Raw genomic sequence first — 15,772 nt, 5'->3', positions numbered from 1 at the left:
AAAGACTGATGGAAACATTTGAAGTGAAAGTTGAGAATTAAAGGAAACATTACTTCCCTTATTGTTGCTGCAGTCCTCTGGAGGTCTTCTTCCTGTAGTCTGTATACATTTTGCCAGATTGAAAAGACAAATTAGTTACAGGTTCGAAAGACTGATGTAAACATTTTAAGTGAAAGTTGAGAATTAAAGGAAACATTACTTCCCTTATTGTTGCTGCAGTCCTCTGGAGGTCTTCTTCTTGTAGTCTGTATACATTTTGCCAGATTGAAAAGACATAAATTAGTTACAGGTTCAAAAGACTGATGGAAACATTTGAAGTGAAAGTTGAGAATTAAAGGAAACATTACTTCCCTTATTGTTGCTGCAGTCCTCTGGAGGTCTTCTTCTTGTAGTCTGTATAAATTTTGCCAGATTGAAAAGACATAAATTAGTTACAGGTTCAAAAGACTGATGGAAACATTTGAAGTGAAAGTTGAGAATTAAAGGAAACATTACTTCCCTTATTGTTGCTGCAGTCCTCTGGAGGTCTTCTTCTTGTAGTCTGTATAAATTTTGCCAGATTGAAAAGACATAAATTAGTTACAGGTTCAAAAGACTGATGTAAACATTTTAAGTGAAAGCTGAGAATTTAATGAAATATTACTTCCCTTATTTTCTTCTGGGTTGTTGTCTTTGCTGGAGAGAGGGTCCTTCTCACTGGATCATCCTAGAAAGACAATGACATCATCGAGTTAAATCACTCAATGCAAGTCAATCACTTAAAAAACAAAAAACAAAAAGAGACATACTTACTTTGTTATGCACCTGGTTTGACATGCAGCTTGGTCTGCATCTCTCTGACACTCCTACACTACATTAGCTAAGATTAGCGTAGCTAATGTGATGACAACAACCCAGCAGAAAAAAAACAAAAAACAAAAAAAAAACACAATAAAAAAAAAAAACAATTACAATACATGAATAATAAAAAAAAAAAAACACGATTCATTAAACATACATCCTTAAATTACATAATTACATGATCAATTATGTAAGCTTAGCCAATGTAATTCTTACATGAGCTTAGCTATTACATTGCAGCTTACATCATATCTTACACATGCCATTCTCATCTAAATAGATGAGAACATCATGAGTTAAGATTTTACAATGTCAATAAATACATGATAAATATATTTAAAAAATGTTTAAAGGCATTTACAAAATTATTAACTACAAAACATTTAACACACTGGCCCGGTCGCTCTCATCATCTCAAGAGATAATAAGAACATGAAAAAAGTTGCTGACCCCATTCTAAAATAAACAAATACATACATACACATTTACATTATACAATTAAACTATTTCCAGCCAAGACATGCCACTGCAACCACATACATATGAAAAACAATTACATAAGACTAAAACACACTAAAAGACTAAACAAGACCAAATAGTGAAATAAATGACATCAATCACTAGTGAGCAAATCTCCGAGTGCAAATGAAGCAAGCCCCCTGGTACCTGCCTAACTCCAAACTAAACCTAACTATCTTCTGAGACGTGCTGGGCTCGAGGCTTCTTTAAAGCAAAACTTCAGTAAACCTCAGCCAAATGACCAAGGCCCTGAAATGCTCGCCCCCACCAGAGAAACATGTCTCCACCCAGGATTGCCTCGAAAATAAAAAAGGCAAAATAACAAATAGTACACCGATGGAAGGACAGATTGCTCTGCCCAGCTGGCACACTCCCTAACTAACCAGGGAGATCAACCACAAACTGAAATCAGAAACACTCGGATGCTATACTCACCCGGAGAGGACCACAGCTCCTGGTACGCTGTAAAAACGTGGCACAACAGGTCTTGGACGTAACAGCTGGAGATAAGTCATTACTCAGTCAAAATACAATAAACTGGACTGTGGTAACTATAATATGTTTGGAGAACACCTGATTGAAGACATTTATCAGGATGTGAAATGTAAATGTGATCAATCAGTGTGTTCTTTTCGGTCGTCGAATTTGCTACTAATTGAGTGTAACCTCTGGACTGAAACAAATCTTTGATACTTTTTTTTCCCTTTGAAAGGTGGTCCTCATTAAAATCGCCACAAACAATGATGGGCTGGTGATTTAACATGTCCAATGAGTCCAAGAGGTTTTTCAAGTTTTGGAGAAAGATTCCCAGTTGAAAACTTGGCGGTTTGTACACAGTCGCTATTAGCACTTTGACTGGAGCCTCAATTTTAAGGACAACAAACTCCAAATCAGTGACCTGTTGCATGTATCGGCGAGGCTCTGCTTGCACAGTGTCTCTACAGTACATCGCAACTCCACCTCCCTCTTTTTTGGCCATGTTCACACAGCTGTTGTAAGACAGCTGTCTGCTACGTGTGAACATGGTGTACCCCTCCAATTGAAAAATTTCAGCTACAGAGGACCCTGACAAATGTGTCTCTGTAAGGCAAAGCACATCTGCTTGTTGGAGCTCGTGATGTGCTTTCAGGTCCACCATGTGACATGGCAGACCCTGCGTGTTGTGGTGGACAATTGTCAAAACCTTTGGCATTTGTTGTATAGATTTCAAAAACGTTAACAATGGTCTACAGCTCTGGAAAGATGCATGAGGCATACTTTCCAGGGCTGTCTTGATCTTGGGGTCAGCATAAATTTTTTTCTCATCAAAGTCAAGGATGGTGAGACCTTGAAGCGAGGTTGTGCGGCTGAGCGCAACGTACGCCATACCAGGTTCAAAAACACGCTTCAGACACACAACCGCCGACGGCATGGTCATTCCTTGAACTTTGTGGGCCGTACAAGCAAAAGCTAATTTCATGGGGAACTGCCGGCGAACAACCCCTTTCTTGTTACTTAGGTTCTCCTCAGATCTTTCGATGTACACCGAGTCATCTGAGGGACCTAAGATTTTTTTGCGGTATCTCTGTCCTGCTGTAGGATTGTCCAGCAAGAGTCCAATCATCTTCACGCCTTCCGGTTCTCTAATTACAATGTTAGAAATGGTTCCAAATGTACCGTTCACAAGGCCGTCTTCCACATCTAAATTTCGGATCAACATAACGCGTACTCCTTGAGCAGCCATTATGTTGTCGGGCAAATCTCGCTTGTGTCCTTTCATTTCCCCAGACACAAACGTCATGCAGCCAGTTCTGGGGTCTTTTCGAAAATCACGAGCTGCAATGCCAATTGCATCCTTGTAGGAAGCAGCTACGATGTTGGCGTTGTGACGGTCTACTTCTTTGTTTGTGGCGTAGATGTGTAGACTCAGCGCTGGGCAATGCTGACTATCAGCCACTGCCTGTGTAAGCAAGAGCCTGTCTTCATCCAACAAAGAATCTTCCTTTTGCTTCACCCTGAGACGGTTCAAGAGTTCAGCAAAAGCTCGATCGTCCTTCTGTCGCATGATCTCAGTCAGGGTGACCATTTTGAAGTTATCCTTCCAGAGATCAAACTCAGTCTCCTCATACACACACAGTGGCTTGGCTTTACCAAGGGGCGGCAGTTGATAAAAGTCACCTACAGCAAGGACAGACATGCCTCCAAATGGCTTCCGATTACCCCTGATCTGCTGAAATCGCCAATGCACGTAGGCAAATAGCTCTTTAGAGACCATGGATATCTCATCGATGATGAGAATCTCAGCGTTCGCCAGTGTTGCTCTGACTTCGTCGAGTGCATTCCCAAGACCTTGATAAGGTGGCTTCAAGGACCTTGGTAATTTGAGAATGGAGTGCAACGTGTTGCCTGATATGTTAAATGCTGCTGTACCTGTGAATGCGGTCAGCAGCACTGCGGGTTGGGACATGTCTGCGTGGTCCCGAAATCTCGGGAGCTCGCGCAGAATTCTTGTTGCCTCGTGGTGAATGCACTTAATCACATGCGATTTGCCACATCCAGCCCCTCCCGACAGGAAGTAATAAAATGGTTCTGGATTGTGGCCCCAGACTAGTTCAAAGCACCACTGTCGAACACTGTAGAAAACGGAAGCCTGAGTTTCGTTCAGACTTTGGTACATTTTCCTAACAAAGTCTGGACTCAACGCTGGAGCATCTACTCTAAGCATAGAGCTCCCCTTTTCCTTCTTAGTGCCAAATTCTGGGACATCTTCACCGTTTTGCTCCTGATCGCGAGGTTCACATTCAGCCAGGCACTCCAGCCGGTCAACTTCAACTTCGGGCGCAAAAGAGTTCCAAGCATTCACGAGAGGACCGCACACCTGAAGCTGTTGAAACGCAGCTTCCATGTTTTTTCCTTGGCCCTCATAACGCTTTTTGTTGTGCCTCACTATTTCCTCTACTCTCATACCCCACTTGTCGCTACACTTATAAAACTCTTCATAAGTGGGGTACGCTTCATCTCTCAGATCGGCGTCGGATCGATGTGGGAGATAAAGTTTCAGCAATCTTCTATAAAACTTCTCTGGAGTTTTTTCCTCAGAGAAGCGAGTAAATCTAATGATTGCTGGTTTTCCTACGGTTCTCTTTTGAATAAATCCTTCATCGTTCAACAATGGAATGGCATTCGGGCTTTCCGTTTGCCGGCCATAGACTACCCTGTAGTCTGACGCGAACTCGGCCAGGCACATACGTTCAAACTCTCGAGTGAGAGGTCTGTTGACGTATTTTTCAGGCAACCCCGACATCCATACATCCACTGATCCGGGTTCCATTCTTTCCAGTCTACTCATAGGGTGACTCATTTTCAGACCTTCCTCGTCGGTCTGAATAAACACCACGGATCGGGAGCACTTCTTGAGGCGTAAGCTGCAGGTACGGGCTACAGCCTCTTGAGCGCTGACCTCTCTGTGTTTAGAGTAGGCCTGCATAATTTGTTTCATTTCGTCGCGCTTGTTAACATCAGATGTCTTTACATCCTTGATGACGTTCTTAAGGAATTCCGTCATCTCGTGCTCCGGTTTCGCTACATATGACATCATGTACATGATGCAGCTGTAGTCGTCTATGACGTACTGGATGTCCATGTTTGCGTTCCACGCTCTAAGCAAATCAGGATTGTAGGCATTAACCCAACAATCATTTGGATGGCGCCTCAGCATCACGACATGGGTGTTTGCCAGGCGCTGCGCGGCGGCAAAGTATTGTTCGTAAGTTAAGTTGCACTGGCAAAGCAAGTCTGTCAAACTGCTGAACGAAGCGCCTGGATCCATAAGCAGATCTCTAACTGGTTGGAGCGTTTGTTTAGCCAATTTTTGCATTTCTGCGAGGGCCCTTTTCTGCTCCTCTATTTGCGCTTCAAAGTCTGCATCATCTTGATCCTCTTTTTGGTAGCAATTAATAGTGGGGGGCCTGGTGATGAATGTTTTATCCATCGGTAGTTTTGGAAAGCCGAACCTGCAGGCTACATTTCCCTTCTTACAGGACTTTGAATGTTTCCTGCTGTGCACCTGAACCTCTGACACTATTTTGTGGAGTTCCGGATCTGTGTCAGGGTCGGGCATTTTGCAACTTATGTATCTATCTATAAATTCCATGATGTGACTATCGGGGTCCTCTTCAAATTTAGGTGAATCTTTTATCCAAATGAGCATGTGGATGTGCGGGCTTCCCCTGGCTTGGAACTCAACGCGATAAAAATAATCTTCCACTTCACCAATCGGCTGTGAAGGGGAGAGGATGAGATTCGTCATGAGTGCCTCTACTCTCTTTTCAAACATGCGCATTACTGTGATGGGGTTACTTCTCAGAATGTCACATTTTGATTTCCAATCCAAATCTGAAAACAGCCCCTGTTCACCTTGCTGAGCTTTGATGGCCTCTATGAACTCAGGCCATCTCATCTCAGCAGCGGAAAATGTGGCAAAAAATGTTGGTTTTCCAATTTGACGAACCATGGCGTGCACATCTTTAAGCGTTTTATTCCAATAGGCTGGAGTGCCTCTGAGAGGCTGCATGAACCTGGTTGCATCTTGGCTCATGATGAGCCGTTCTACCTCATCCTTGTCCTGGAGCATGACATTGTTAATCCTTCTGCCGTCTTTGGTTTTCGACTTTCCTTTGCGCATTTGTATAGACATACTATTTGTCGCGAGGTGAGTCTCTGTAACAAACTGCGCAAAGAAAAGATAACTCTGGTCACTTGCAAAACGCGTATCTGCAGCAAAGAGCCTAGAATTAAAGTAGAGGCTCGGGGACAGGGAGACGGTTCTAGCTTCATCTAATGTGTTCTCTCCTGTCGGAAATTGTACAGGAAAAGCCATGGCCTCTAACTTTGGTATGGTGAAAAAACCAACCGGTTTGTTGCCTTGCGCGGGTGCAACACTAAATACTCCGTCGCCATATGAAAGGATTTCCTGTGCAATGTCGGGGGGCTGCATGCAAGTGTCCAGGGAGAGGCCTGGTCTCAGCTCCTCCTGTTCTTCCTCATCTGCCTCTAACTGTCCCGGCTCGTTTTGACTTTTAAAAATTTCCTCTAAATCGACATCCCGATCTTCTTCTGGGATGCTGGGCTCCTCTTCTTGTCTGAGCTCCTCTTCTTCGATGGGCTCCTCTTCTTCGAGCAGACAGTCAAAAGTTGCAGTCTCATCGATAAACACGTCTTTATATTCTGAATGTGTCTCTTTCAATTTCGCAAGGCCAGCTAGCACATTCTTCATATTAACGTTGTAAAAGTGCTGGTAACCTTTGTATTTGATGTGCCTTTTCAATTTCACTTGAAGCAGCTGCGCTTCTGCTCTGGGCCTTGGGAGACTGTTGACGGTCGCTTCCACCTCTGATGGAACGCACACAACAGCTCCGTGAACTGCTCTCTGTTGGCCTTTTGGCAGAGCAACAATTTTTGCAAATGGCAAGATTTTTGCTATCAGCTGCCTCTCAAGCACATTGAGTGCAGCCAATTCTGGGGGGATGGGCGCCAGCTCCAAATTGTTTACGACTGCCATGGGTGGTATGCATCCTCTGCTAAGGTGGCTGTCGCAGGTGTAGCATATCCACTCATGCAGTCTCTCTTGTGGCACAGAGCAAGGGGTAGAGCAGTCACTGTCACAAAAGTGAACATAGTTTCCTGTCAAGCATGCTGCTGCGACTTTTGCGTGTTTACAATATTTTTGTCTTTTGCATTCTTTGACCTGATTAGGAAACATGGTTCTGTTACAAACGGTACAAATGTATGTGGGTCCATGTCTAATGGACTCACGAAAGGCAGCTATGGCTGCTTCCATCACCGGATCAATAAGGGGCTGGGGGCGGTGGGGCACAATTTGTCTGTATTTTCTCCTGATTCTAAGCGCTCTCTGCATCTTGTAAAATATGCTAAAGGCAGCATTTGTGGCCAATTTGGTTCCTCTCTGCTGGTTACAACGTTGATTAAAACGACCTCTAAATTCTGGATCACTGTGATATCTAAGATTGAAATCTTGCTTTTTCTTTTGGCTATAGCTTTGATCTGTGTTATACCTCTGAGACATGCCAAATTTTTGTCTGCTCCGAAACGCTGCATCTGACTGGTATCTATCTGTAATGTGTTTCTTTTGTCTGGTGCGGAACATGGCATCTTCCTTGTATTTCTTTGTAATGTAAGTCTTCCGTTGTTGCCTGAAAGTAGCATCTTCCCTGTATCTTCGGACGACTTCTTCTTTCTTCTTATCTTGAACATTGTCATAGTAACGTTTGAAGGACAGTAATCGCCGTTTCTGATGGAGACTGTCTTGGGCATATCTTCTCCTTTGTGCTTGGAGCTTTTTTCTCCGAAATTCTGGACAGCTGCTGTATTTTTTCCTTTCATATTGGGTGTTTTTCCTTTTTTCTTCTTCACCAGAGAGTAATGCGTTTTGATTTCTGCTGGCTTTCCGCATCGCTCTTCGTCGCTGTTGCTTTGGCAATTTTGTGAAATGTTCTTTTGCTGGTGGTGCAGGAGCCATCTTATGGACACGCTCTTTTGCTGGTGGTGCAGGAGCCGTCTTATGGACACGCTCTTTTGCTGGTGGTGCAGGAGCCGTCTTATGGACACGCTCTTTTGCTGGTGGTGCAGGAGCCGTCTTATGGACACGCTCTGCTGCTGGTGGTGCAGGAGCCGTCTTATGGACACGCTCTGCTGCTGGTGGTGCAGGAGCCGTCTTATGGACACGCTCTGCTGCTGGTGGTGCAGGAGCCGTCTTATGGACACGCTCTGCTGCTGGTGGGAGAGCTGTTCTGGATACACTGTGTGCCAGAGATGCCTGAGGGCGTTCTCTTGAACCAATGGCTTCAAATGACACCGGAACAAACTCATAACTGGCAGAAGGTCCACGATTTGCAAAGAGTTTGTGCAGGTGGTCAACCAAGTCACTGATTTCCGAGAAGGTCTTCATAATTGCAGTTCCATGGGGGTGAGGTAAGCCCATCACATTTCGTGAGTGTGAATCAAACACACCATACCTGCCTGATTGGTCACGGAAAACTGCAATACACTCTGGACTTACTATGATTAAAGCCAGATTAACTTCACCTGACAGACACTCTAACTGTGTGGCAAGGGGCAGATACCAAGCCTGGCTTCCACTGGCTTTCATAAGTCCACACCTGATTTCAGGCATGTGGACGTTGCACACATCTGTGTCAGTCAGGACTTGTTTGGGCAGTTCTTCCACAGCGAGATGGTCACTGCGGAATCTTTTTTCCCGGATAAGCTGTTGTTTTACACCTACATAAAGTGAATCTCCCTTTGCCAGCACTCTATCGAGTGCAGCAGTGTTGAACTGACAGCCCTCGTTCTGATAAGCCAGAAAAGTCAGGGACATGCAGGTACACTGGTGGTTCCTGGAGAACTTCCTGTACCTCATGTCACTCTGACTATGACTAGCCCTAATACTAGCACTAATTGGCACCTGAAATATAAGATAAATTATAATCATTATCATAAAGGACTACTTATTAGCATAACCGTGAGCATAGTAAGGCTGACAATCTTACACATTACTTGACTTGAACACATCAACTCAGATTATTCCATTTTTCAAATTTAAATGTTTTGAGACCATCGTCAACCTTTGTCATCTTGACCAAAGTCTGAAGGAGTCTTTAAAGGACCTTTAAATCTCACACATCCCTTGCTACTACTTGTACTTGTGTCACACCTTTTACACATGAAAACATTTAATATTCAAATTTATACTACAATGGCAGTGTATTAAAACATGTCGCTTACACTTTCATCACTTACATCGCCACACTTTCCCTTGAACAAACACTTGTTCACGCCCACAATAAACCTGAATGTAAATGTCTTTACCTCTTTGGAAGGCGAATGAGAAGTGGAGAGCCCATCATCGATGATCCAGGGCCAGCAGGTCGATGAAGGTGTCCAGGCAGTCTGTGATAAGTCATAACACCAGTTAATATTTGGACATGAGGTAACACAATGCAGCAAGTTGATACAAGTTTTCCAAATGTATTTCAATTACTCACTGACATTTGTGAACTGCAGAGAAAGATATGGGTATCAGAGATGTTAAATGAAGCAGTTCAATGCAGTTACAGCTGATTTTACAATAAGCGTTCTGTGTGTGTCAGTTGTGGAAGTAATACCTTAGCTGGGCGAGGAGAGTGATAGGCTGCAGCTTTAATGGTCTGGGACAGTCCAGCCGGTGAAGGGGTCTTCAGCCTGGCCATCTGAAAACAAATACCAACAATTCAGTAAAATGAAGACTTTGATGACATTATGAACTTTATTCAATAGGAATAATCTTTACCTTCGCAACCGGTGAACAGCAGGGGGTCGCCGGATCACCCAAACTACAGGACAACCTGACTGGAGGGGATCCAACCAGCTGCTGACACATGAGAACAAATATGTTAAACTTCACGCGTCTCAGTGAACACAATGTGTATTCTGAGTGAGATTGTGTCTTGTGTCAGAGAGTAACATACGTTGGTCACTGAAGTTTGGGTGCGGGGGGGTGTTCCATCCGTGGTCCTGGACCGAGGAACCGGGCTGGAGGGGCCGTCGTCCTCCAGTCTCCGTGACAGCCTGGCTGGAGAGGATCCAACCTGCTGTTGACAGATGAGAACAAATATGTTAAAATTCAGACAGAGTGGACAATGTAGTTATGTCTCCATGAAGACACCATTTCAACTGTAAACATTGACTATGTGCGTCAGTTGTGTAACATACGTTGTTCACAGGAGACTGGTGGCGGGGGGGGCGTCTCTCCGTGGTCCTATGACGCCTGGCTGCCACTGGGGAGGCCACCTGCACCGTCAAATAAAACATAGAACCAGTAACTGAAGGGACCAAGGAGAAACTTTAAAATACAGCTGAGAAGCGATGTCACACAATTTACCTTCTTGCGCGCTGGAGGAGATGGGACGTCCACCACGTCAGACAGCTGAGAAGGAGACACTTCCTCCATAGCACAAAGGGTCGTGCTACTGAACCACCGTGGGTTCAGTGGAAGGAAGGACTCCTTCTCCTGTGGAAGACAAAACACCACAAAGACAAATGAATATTTGTCAGGTCAAATACACAAAGTTTAAATACTAACCAGTTAACTTGTTGTGAAAAAAAAAAAAGAAAAATAACTCACCTGCTGCTGAGCCACGCTGGCCGGACCAGGAACCTGCGGCTGGGAAAGCACATCACATATTTGATTAAATAGGTGCTTTTTAGTTATGACTGTGAACCAAAATGTACACAAACACATGTAAAGACACATAATATAATAATAAATAAAAAAGAAAAACCCTACTAACCTTGCTGCTCTGACCAACGACCTTCCACTGGAAGGGGTCAGGAGACAGAGGAGCACGTACCTCTCCCTTCACAACCAGCTTAGGAGAAACCTTCCTAAGCGGCTGTGAAGGAGTAGGAGACACCGGGGGAGGTGGAGGTGGTGGTGGTGTCTCGAGGAACTGCTCGGTGGAGGCCCACAGCAGCTGGGTGAGAATCCCCATCCCCTCACGGTCGCTCAGGTGAACCTGCAGACATGACAATACAAATCCATTTACAGACAGTTTAACTTCAAAGGTAGCTCGTGTCGACTGTTTCATATCGACACACAAGAAATTATAGCAAATTAGACCTTTTCTATCACACAGATACTCTACTTACGCCGTCTCTGCTCCACAGATCCAAGCGCGTACGGGGGAAGTACTCCTCCGCAGAGAAGTACCTCAAACCTAAAAACATAAAAAAAAAGTCATTACAATATTCACACATGTATGACTAAGTTCATCACAGACATTTTTAAGTACATTTCTTTTACTTGGGTTAATTGACAAGATATTTTTTGTTACCTACCCATACGAGCTGTCACACGATGGTACGCATGGCGAAGGGCCCTCTGGTGCTCCTCATCCTCGTTCAGGCGGGGAGGAAAGTCCACCACAAAGACCTGTAGGAAACAAAATTTTAGAAAACACCAACTGACAGTTTCATTCAAAATCACACACACCATATTTAGTACACATTTTTGAAAGCTCATACAATTAATCTTATTAAAAGTAGCTAATGTACTACTAGTGTTGTTTAACTACTAACAATACAGGACAAGCGAGACATGAAATAAATGCTTACCTCCGGCCAGCGGCTCCTCACAGCAGTGAGAAATCGGGCGTAGTCAAAATTTTAGAAAACACCAACTGACAGTTTCATTCAAAAATCACACACACACCATATTTAGTACACATTTTTGAAAGCTCATACAATTAATCTTATTAAAAGTAGCTAATGTACTACTAGTGTTGTTTAACTACTAAGAATACAGGACAAGCAAGACATGAAATAAAAGCCTACCTTCGACCAGCGGCTCCTCACAGCGGTGAGGAATCGGGCGTAGTCGACGGCTGCCTCGTCGACGGTCCTGCTCGCGGTCAGGTTGTTGCTAGGAGCAAGAACACAAACAGCATCAGGGTCTTGAGGAACCTTAGCGTGTAGGACCTCAGTGCGCAGCTGAGAAGCATGGGCCCCAGGGGTCGACATGATACCAAAAGAAAACTTCCCTTCTGGCATCTTGGCGAAGCGGTCCACGATGGCCCGGAGATGGGAGTCCCCAACAATCAGAACAAACTGCAACAAAAAAGAAAATTTCATTAGCATGAAAATCATTAATCCCTCTCAAGATCAATTACTTCCTTCATAAACTGGACAATAATAGCACCTGCTTGCCAGGAGACTCCGGTGGGATGACCAACTTGTGGCTCCGTCCAGTGAGCTTCGAAGTTGGCCACGTCTTCACCCGATGGCGGTAACCGGTACCGCGGCCTGTTTGGTAAAGTACAAAACAGATAAAAGGTTAAACTGATGAAGGAAAGGCTACTAGGAAATATCAACAATCACTTGTTTATACCAGTAAAAAAGTACAGGAAAACCTGTTTAAAAAGTTCAATATTGATGATGAATTAATTTATTGATCACTTAGGGATAAAAACAAGTAGATACTTACGTGCACGAACTTGCACATCCTCCGGGCTCCAGAAAGGCTTGGCTGGGGGTGAAGATCCAACTGCCTGATGACAGATTAAAGACAAAAAAAAAAAAAAAATTAACGATAATCATAACAAGCATAAGATGAAGACATACAAGTTAAAACAAAATATAATAAAACATGTCTCATTGTGTGTGTCTGAGGTAGGAACATACGTTGCCGACTGGAGCTCGGGAGCAGGGGGGGTGGGTCTCCCTGGTCCTCTTGGTCCTTGACCCTCTGGAAGGCTCCTCTCCAGCCGGGGGGGACACCGTCTGAAGAAACATTAACATCAAAAGACATGGCAGACCTTCAGAACTCAGCAGTTAAGGAGAAAGCAATAGATGTAACATTTCTACAGCCATTTTCATGCAGACAGTTGACACTGCGACACAGAGGCTTATCTACTGTGTAAGTACCTCCGGGGGGGTGGGGGAAGACCTCAGCTCTTCCAGGTTGAGCTTCCTCCAGCGCTGCTTCAACACCTCAGATCGCCTCGACTTCCTTGGCATCCTGCTGACAGAAGTTCAAGAAAAGAGAAACAACGAGAAATACTTGTCAAACTGACCTAAACCTAAACCACCTAATGTAATCTAAACTAATCTAAGACAAACTAATATAATCTTGTATATAGAATGAAATTTGAAAAAAAGATGAAGATGTGGTGATTATGTGTGTGTAGGTGATGTGGTGATACTGCTCTGTGAAGGTTGAGGGCAATGGATGAAGGATGATGGTCACTCTCAGCTGTCAGCGGTCAAACTCAGTGCAGGAACCCTTTAATCTTGTCAAAGACAATAGGCAATAAAAAGATAAATGTCACTCAAATGTTACGAGTCAGTGTTAGCAACAAGTTAATATCATAACAGACACAAGTTAAACATCTGTACTTGTCATAATTTGTGTTGTTGGGCACAGTATTTTTTTTAAATAATTCTATTATAATTTATAATTACTATAAATGATAATTAAAATACTATGTCAATTTTATAGTACACAGTATCAAATCATTTATTCCTAAGAACAAAGAATTACTATGACATGATAAATATAACACACAAGATAACAATAAGTTCATCAAATGTACAGGATTTTATCAACATCTGAATGCACATTTATTACCAAAAGCAAAAATAGTCATGTATGAAAATGCTTCCTTTTCTATTTAATCAAGGTAGATTGTAAGTGTATGGTACATCTAAAGTATGATATTTATCTAACTACATAGAAAGGCATTTAATCACATCTTATCACAAACAGGAGAAATGTGTTTTTCAGTAGACAGGAGGGAGTATTAAATACTAGTCACAATCTACACAATTAGATATGAAATAGAGCTCTTAGCTTGTGTGAACATTCTTGTATGAAAACAGAAAAAAACAAACAAAAAAAAAAATCCCAAAATAATTAGTGTAATATCTCCAACTACAAATCTGACCCGTGTTAAGGATCTAGACATGACAGTACAGTTCGCACCCGGAGAGAAAAATGGCTACCGTTCGCGCCGTGAGAGAACAAAAGGCGAAGGTTCGCGCAGTTAGCATCTAGCTAATGGCTATCCTTCGCGCTGCGAGAGAACAAAGACAAGGTTCGCGCAGTTAGCATCTGGCGCGGCCTAACACTTTAGCTCAATGATCTTATATATAAACAGATCGACCTTATATAGAAACACATCGACCATAAACAATTAATCTTCCCAAAATCACGAGATAGTAATGTTTAGATTCAATTACCTCACTTTTGTTAAAGGTGTACGGATGTTAGCACAATTAGCTTTTCGCTCCGGTTAATGTTTCTTTATAGAAAAAGCAAAGTCACCGCTGTTGGCTTAGATCGTGGCCTAATGTTTTACATACCAGGGCCGAGTAGCGCCATTAACTCGTCTTAATATTGTTGTATTGAAACAGACTGACGGAGCCCCGTTACTGTTACCGAGACAGACATATTATATACTTATGGACCCCTATAGCTTTGCTAACCACTGTTGGCCCGGAGCTACGGGGCTCCGGGTAGCGGAGCTAACAGCTAATGGAGGTCCGTTAGCTGTTAGCTATCTGTGCACTTGACACTCCGCTGTTGGCCCGGAGCTACTGGGCTCCGGGTAGCGGAGCTAACAGCTAACGTTAGCTATCTGTGCACTTGACACTCCACTAACGGAGCTCCGTCAGTCTGTTTCAATACAACAATATTAGGACGAGCTAACGGTGCTACTCGGCTCCGGTATATAAAACATTAGGCCGCGCTCGAAGCCACCAGCGGTGACTTTGAGCCAAGTACCTCCGGATTAATATTGCTGAAACAGACCGATCATTAACAATTACATTCATTTTTTTCCACGAAATCATGAGTTATCGTGATCATGAGAGAGATAGTAATGTCTAGCTTCAATAAAATCCATTTTTATTAACGATTTCAGTATGCTAATATCAGACGTAACAGGTACTTACCTACGACGAGGTCAAAGGGTATCGAGCAGAGCCGGATCAGTGGTTTTATATCAAGGCCAAAAATAATGCACACACAACTGTCCAATCAGAGTTCTCCTGTGTTGTCTGTCATCTGTATCCGAGGTGATTTGTCCAATGAGATGGCTGATAATCTGTGCACTTGACACAGACTCCGGACGACCATACTTTGCTGCATCCATTATTTATATATATTTCTATGAATGTATTAGAATATAATACAGTAACAAAACATCAATGTTAATTAGAACACTTAATTAATAATGATATTAATTGACTGATGTTGAATTATTATGTTATATATTATTAAATAACATAAAACAATATATGTTTTATTTATTTCATTTGCGTATCATGATAAAATACATTAATGAAAATGTTACTATGAATTAATTAATATTATTGATAATATTAATATCTTAAAAGTGCTTTTCAACAATTTTAAGACAGCATTCCAGTTTATTTTTTTCAGCTGATGGATTATGAAGGCTTGAATGAGTGAAAAGATAATCGTCAAATATAGGTTACATATTGGGATATATACTGTGTGTGTGTGTTTGTGTGCATGTGTGTGTGTGTGTCTGTGTGTGTGTGTGTGTGTATTAAACTGACTCATTACTTAATCTGTCACTCTTTCTTCTTATTAGTGGTGCTGTGCTCCGCACAGCCCTCTATAGGCCGCTATTGCTTTGCTTTACAGGGGTCCCATTTCCTCGTCCCATTCATTCCTTGTGGGCAACTTTTCACAGTTTTTCACGACTGACGTCGCGAAAAATTGATTTTCTACAGAGTTGCATAATTGCATACCGCGTCCAGTCAAGCCGCACGTTAAATGAATGAAAAATTCATTAAATATGGTTTAAATGTTGGGAAATATGCTGTGTGTGTGTTTATGTGTGTTTGTGTGTGT

General features: G+C 42.9%; 1 protein-coding gene across 5 annotated transcripts; it reads right to left on the bottom strand.

Annotated features, from left to right (window-relative positions):
- Positions 1-267: 267 nt before the first annotated feature.
- Positions 268-15,190, bottom strand: LOC119017941. Of its 5 annotated transcripts, none has more exons than XR_005074607.1 (18): positions 14,845-15,190; positions 12,817-13,181; positions 12,574-12,672; positions 12,377-12,440; positions 12,092-12,195; positions 11,728-12,000; positions 11,233-11,326; positions 11,044-11,111; positions 10,686-10,910; positions 10,520-10,558; positions 10,277-10,405; positions 10,108-10,185; positions 9,864-9,986; positions 9,686-9,766; positions 9,522-9,605; positions 9,226-9,306; positions 793-874; positions 268-706 (listed from the first exon to the last, which is right to left on the bottom strand). XR_005074607.1 is itself a non-coding variant. In XM_037095140.1 (18 exons), exons 2-17 carry the CDS (start codon positions 12,907-12,909, stop codon positions 9,260-9,262), a joined length of 1,614 nt encoding a protein of 537 aa, XP_036951035.1. In that variant the 5' UTR covers positions 12,910-13,181; positions 14,845-15,190; the 3' UTR covers positions 268-706; positions 9,226-9,259. The 5 variants fall into 5 exon arrangements, 3 of the variants coding, with proteins under 3 accessions (XP_036951035.1, XP_036951034.1, XP_036951037.1); XM_037095140.1 differs by lacking the exon at positions 793-874 and adding an exon at positions 9,402-9,414; XM_037095142.1 differs by lacking the exons at positions 268-706; positions 793-874 and adding exons at positions 8,708-8,821; positions 9,402-9,414.
- Between the last annotated feature and the right edge of the window lie 582 nt (positions 15,191-15,772).

This window comes from Acanthopagrus latus, chromosome 4 (assembly GCF_904848185.1).
Source record: "Acanthopagrus latus isolate v.2019 chromosome 4, fAcaLat1.1, whole genome shotgun sequence".
NCBI classification, from domain to species: Eukaryota; Metazoa; Chordata; class Actinopteri; order Spariformes; family Sparidae; genus Acanthopagrus; species Acanthopagrus latus.
Note: the sequence above shows the minus strand (reverse complement) of the source record. Positions and strands in the feature narration are given on the sequence as shown.